The sequence below is a fragment of the Barbus barbus genome (genome assembly GCF_936440315.1).
Source record: "Barbus barbus genome assembly, chromosome: 7".
Lineage (NCBI taxonomy): Eukaryota > Metazoa > Chordata > Actinopteri > Cypriniformes > Cyprinidae > Barbus > Barbus barbus.
The window spans coordinates 30,926,299-30,932,298 of record NC_136735.1 but is presented as its reverse complement, the minus strand read 5'-3'; the positions used below and the strand labels follow the sequence as shown (position 1 = coordinate 30,932,298).

General features: G+C 41.4%; 1 protein-coding gene across 1 annotated transcript in view; it reads left to right on the top strand.

Annotated features, from left to right (window-relative positions):
- Positions 1–311: 311 nt before the first annotated feature.
- LOC306872731 (protein sidekick-1-like) overlaps positions 312–6,000 on the top strand; it is a gene marked incomplete at its 5' end in the record, with an annotated part of 135,210 nt that continues 129,521 nt past the window's right edge. The window contains one exon of the mRNA XM_079421492.1: positions 312–804. Within this exon, the coding sequence (XP_079277618.1) occupies positions 312–804 (493 nt within the window). The remainder of the gene's footprint in view (positions 805–6,000) is intronic.

The following is a 6,000-nucleotide window of genomic DNA, read 5'->3' as shown; positions in this document are numbered from 1 at the left end:
ACATTCTTGGTTGTTTTTGCGTCGTGGTTAACCTGTTGGATACAAGAAGTCTTATGTGTAACCTTACACTTAACTAAATTAATAAAGCATCATTTCCCGCGGATAAAGGCACATCTAATGAGCACCGATATGGATGGTAAGGGATTCTTCAAGAGTCGCTGAATGCCGTGAAAATGATCGGGTAGATAATCCGACTGCGAATACCTCAAAACAGCGCGGCTTTACAGGATATATTGACGCTCTAAGCGGATGAATTAAATCCGGTACACTCAAACGTATTAATACTTAACTGGAATCAATACTGAAACATCATGAGCCGTCTCGGGACACAGAAGAGCGGCTCGCAATTAGGGAAGCGATGTTCGCGGAGCGTGTCGTTAATTTTGGAGCAGCGTATGGAGACTTGGTCCTTTCGGTTTGAAGGTCTCGTTTTTTTCAGTGCTGAATGCGCGGACGAGGGTGAGAGCTTCCCGAAAGCCGTGAGACATGAAAGTAAAGCGACCGGGAAAGTCGCGGACTCGGAGCTGAACTCTCCCGCGTGTGGGATGAATGAGAAGCGCCTCGTAAATGCGGCGAAGCGGAGCGCGCACTTTAGGCTTTTCTCACAAACCTCCACATCTGCCGAGGTTATAGATTCCAGCTTTAGCGGGGGTCAGAGTCCACTTACCAAGGGGAAAGTTAAAGGGATTATTCACCGCCAAGGAAATACACAGAAGGTGATGACCGGGAAAGCAAAGTGCGGGATGTGGGGTTGGATTTTTGCCCTTGTGTTCCTCTGGAATACCCACATGTTGCGCGCTCAAGGTAAGTTTAGAGTTGTGTATCATAAAACGAGTTTGTGTGACTTTTAATTTTATCCAGAGTTCAAAACATTATTTTGACAAGTAAATATTTTAACAAGTTCCAATTTTGTTAAAGTGGAATATAATGATTCTATTGCATGCATATAATGCATGTATAAAACTGTATTGTTGTAACATGATTTTTAAAGATGAGGTAAACCTTTAGTGCTCTTAAGGGTATCAGAGAACCCGAAATAGAAACGAATAAGGGGCAGAGAGGAAAGGAGGGACATAAGCTAGACACAAGGGGACTGGGATGGATTGAAATGAAAAGAGAGACCTATAGAGAGAGAAGCAAAGGGGGGACAAGGATAGAGAGATGAACAGACAGAGTGAGGGACATGGAGAGAGAGGGGTGGGTGATCGTGCCTGTGTGTGTCTCAACAAAAGAGGTAAAGGTCATATGCTGTCAACATGCACATTTTTTCAGGTCACACACATGTCGTATTGACTGAGCGTCAAACTGACAAGTAGAGGGAGCAGGATGCATGAATTTACGAAGTGCATGCGTGTGAAAGAGAAAGGGTGTGAAGGAAAGGACGCTGACACACTCTGAGATTCAGAATTATGATTCAGAGCAGAATTCAGTTAAGCCTTGACTGGAATCGGCTTCATCAGGCTGTAGACTGCATACAGTGCCAGCTGGGTCGCTCTGGTACCCGGCAGGCTGTTTTTCATGGGGGGCGGTGTGTTACTGATTGAATTAGGATGTTTTAAAGCAGAGCACAGATTTTGTGTGCAACGCGTGGGAGCATCTCAGTCTTTAAAATGGCAGCAAGATTAAAAGATTCAAAAGTACGATTGTATTGCAAGCAACGCCTAACCGTGTTTAACGCATTTGGCATGGAGATGCTGTGGGCTTTTCAGTGTTGGGGCTGTGAAATTCATCTCTCTTTCTTTTGGTGGTTGCATTAATGCAGACGCATGAATGCATTTGACTCAAAACAGTTTACAAGAACACCCACTCCGGTGACTTTTCTTTAGCATTGATGGCTGGCACTTTTTCCCTCTCTCACTTTCTCTGCGTGCTTGCAGACTCAGCTTTCTCCCCGAGTTAATGTCAAGGTCTTGCTATGGCTTTGGATGTGGCCCAAACCCCAACCTTAAGGAGGTCAGAAGGTTATTGATCACATCCCGTCAGGCAAATGGCAGAAACGGCGTCATCTTGCTTTGTGAAGCATCGTACTAGTTTGATTCCATGGAGTGCAGCCATCAGTTTTCCCTAATCAAGTTTCTTTTTTTTTTAAACCTGAAATCCCTCAAGGATTTCTATCTCTCATCATTCAAAGCTTCACTTTTGAAGAAATTGAATATTTGTTATTCAAAAGTTATATTTAGAAGCAGGCCACTTGCAAGAAAAAGTTCAACGTAAGCTCAACTTCTAAATCACTGTTGAGGTTTGCTCATGGAAAGAATTAGGAGCCTATTATAGATGAAGGTGGAAACCATTAATATGATATCTTACATGAAATAACACAAATTTGGAGGTTAACATTTAGTTTTTATGAGCATTGCCTTGTTAAGATCGGTTGATCTGAGACCAGAATTTTGACAGTAATGGAAAACCTGGGAATGCTAAGAAATTTTAAAATAATTATAAGTCAAGTCACTATTATTTGTATAGTGCTTTTAACAATGCAAATTGTATCCAAGCATCTTTACATCAGCTTGATATAAAGCTGGGTGGCTTTACATCAGCTTTACAGTATTTATACAGGGAAATAGTGTGTCAAAATAGTGTCATTCTCTGGCCAGACAAAATCAGCAGTTTAAATCTAGGCTGCAGCAGAGTCAGATTGTGCAAAGGACTCATCTGGTTCCTGTGGTCTTGTCCCGATGGTCGTCTAGGAGACAGGGTCTTCACTGTGGATCAGTCTTTGGGGCTCATCTAGTTGTCCTGGTCTCCACACACTATAAAGACACTATAAATTTCATATTATTGAATATCACTTAAAATCTGAAGCGTTTAATATGCAAGAAAGTACTCTTTTGCCCAGTACATTATGCAGTAATCCCACGTATTGACTAATAGGAGACATATAGTTTTGGAGGCTCATTGGTCAGAAGTTGTGGGAAGCCTGTGAGACTCTTGCTCTTCCATGCAATGCAATTAGAGCCAGTTTCTTCCATGAAACTGTTAATGAAGCTGTCATGAAGCTGTTAATAATACAAGGTAGGTCATGGTATTTCCTTCTCTTTTCTCTCTAAAAAAGACGAATGTTAAAGTCATATTGAAGGAATAGTGCCACTGTACATACGGCATGCATCAACAGGTGTCTTTGTGGGTTTTCCTTTATTCCTAAACAGATTTTTAAAATACTTCAGTCCCAAAAGCTGAAACTTTTGAGAACTGTCACACACCATCCCAAGCTGTTTGGCTACGCTCTCTGTATTTATGACTCTTGCCAGGCATGTCAGTTGCTGAGTGGCTTTCTGTGTGTACGCTCTCAATGCACGTCAGTGATGAATGTTTTCATTCGAATGCTCTGACATCTTGATGCGCCACCGAGGTCCCTCAGAGAATCAGATGAAGAAGAGAGGTGCGAGAGAGATGGGATAAGAGAAGAGATGTGGGCTGAAACAAGCAGAGAGGGTGCAGATGTTAAAGAGGAGTAGAGCGTGAAAAGGAGGAAGCAGTGCAGAAAGAAGAAAGAGGAAGAAATAGGATGGGATGGTAGTTTTGGATGGGTAGATCTCTATGGAGGAGAGCGCTGGCATCTCTTTACCATGCTCTTCCTTCACATCCATCACAAGAGACAGTTTTAGGGTCACTGGGATGTCTATCAAATCAAATAGGAAAGAAAAGCCTGTGCGTTAGCTAAAGCAGAGGAAGAGAGGGGGGAAAGTGGAGTGGAGGAGAACATAATGATGGAGGGAGGCAAAACGCAGAGAAAGCGAGAGAGAGAGAGAGAGAGAGAGAGAGAGAGAGTGTAAGCATGATAGAATGAAATCGAGATTGATGTGATTGCTTGTCTGTGTGAGCGCGTGTCCGTGTGCGCGGGCCCTGGCAGGGTCGGCGCAGCATGAAAACTGCTCCTTGTGTCTGAAGCCTCTCTCTGTGCCGCTCTGGTCAGATGGGCTTTTGATCCCGGATGACAAACTCCTGCAGGGGCTGAATAAGAACTGCTCAGAATTACACCCAGTGCCACACTCCAGTACATACTGCACCCTTCCCACAATCCCCTGCCATGCTCCCACTGACACACTCAAACACCATACTGCCTTCCAACTCTTAATGAAACACAGTTGCCATAAATATAAACAAATCTTCTACGCTTGACTCTACGGCCAAGCTGGTTGTTTATCAAGTCAGAGTAAATGAAGTCTCATTAGTAGTGTGTATTACAGAATACTATTATTATTACTCAAACACATAGCTCATCCTGCACAGTTTGTGCTACAGATATGAGTGAAACCTTAACAAGTTGGCGAACAACATTAACGACATAAAGACATTGTTGGCGTAAAATTCCCAAAGACTTACTGAAGGAAGGGCATTTTCTTAAGAAAGTGTAAAAATCTTTCTAGGTTGAGCTTTATAAAAGGGCTCAGATACTTAAAGCGGAATTACATACTAATTAAATGTGTATTTTTCGATTATTTAATTTGTTGTCTTGAACAACGATAGCATTAGACTCTCTACTGCCACCTTCACTGCAACATAAATTGCATTTAAAGACTTTCATTTATTTTTTGTTAAAAAAATACATTTTTTGGTGCATCACTATTTTAGTGCACCTTTAACCATATATGTAGGTCTACAAATGTTCTGATTTTGTGCATTTTCTCACGCCATGGCCAAGTGAATGGCTTTCCTTCCATGGGAGTCTTTTGGGGTTTTCTGTAATAACTAAATGAGTGCATATGTTTTGAATGTAGCCTGTCTTGGCCCTCTTCTCTGCATTGTTCCTCTGCCCATTTACCTTCTTTTACCATGTGTTGCCCAACATTTCTCACACTGACACCCTTAAAGAATTTTGAAGTGGCTTGTTGTGTGACTGCGTGTGTGTTTACGCATGAGTGCAACGTTAGTATTAGGCCCCAAAAGCCGTTGTGCCTTTATTGTTCGCTTGCATTGTGTGCCTGTAGACCCATCCATCCCCCAGTCATGACCCAGACTGTGTCATTAACCAAAGCCTTTGTGTCTCTTTTATTCTAAAGTGGCCAAATGTGTATAGACCTCTTAATTTCAGTAGTAAACGACGTGATTTAATTGGTTTATTGCTAACCACATTTCATTATAGTAATCATATTGAATGATTAGGAAAAAATAACTTTGATAGTTTGCCGACAGGTGGTCTATTACAAACAACAATATAACTGCTCGTATTCACTGCGAAGAATTAAAGAGCTTTGAGGAAATGCTTGGCAATAAACACTTGGATTTAATTCGCTCTGCCTGTCTGAACACATCTGCCTTCCGCACTTAAGTATTATCAGGCGATCATTACATGCACAAGACATGCTCGACGTCCTGTCTTTCCACCCCCTCTTTCTCTCTTCAACCGAAAGTTAGCACGTTTATCAGCATGACAGTAATGAATCGTATTTAGAATGAGATCAAAGCCAGACAACATAAGAACATTTTCACACAGAGCAATTTTGATTTGAATTTACATTTGAAACCCTTTCTTTAATTCCCTCATTGTTTCAGTCCTCCGCTCTGAGATCGGTTTCAGCTGTTTCTTCTTTCCTTCTCTATTTCTTTCTTTTTCTCTTGTTGATGCCTGTAGCATTGACTTTGAGTCAAAGCACTGGCTTTTGGACGGAGGCCTTTCTATCTTTACTAATCAGCTTTCACGCCAATAGATTTTTTCTTCGGCATTCATATATGATGAGATTTGCACATTTTTGTTATTATATGTTCAAGTGCCTACTTTGCCCTTTTTATATTTGAGTGGTACCTCGGTAATGTGCGCATAGTACCATTCATTGGCTTCTGGAAGCCCAGAAGGCCACGTTTCATATTATGCAAGATTGTACAAGTGCCATATTAACATCTTTTCAATTTGTCATGATTGCCATTGAGTGAGTTTATCAGTTATGCAGGATTAGTCTGCGAGAACTACTGTAGTTCATTATCTGAATTGGAATTATTTCATTGCCACGCACTACTTGAACTGGAAGATCATTAATTAAAAATTAATTAAAAAGAAAT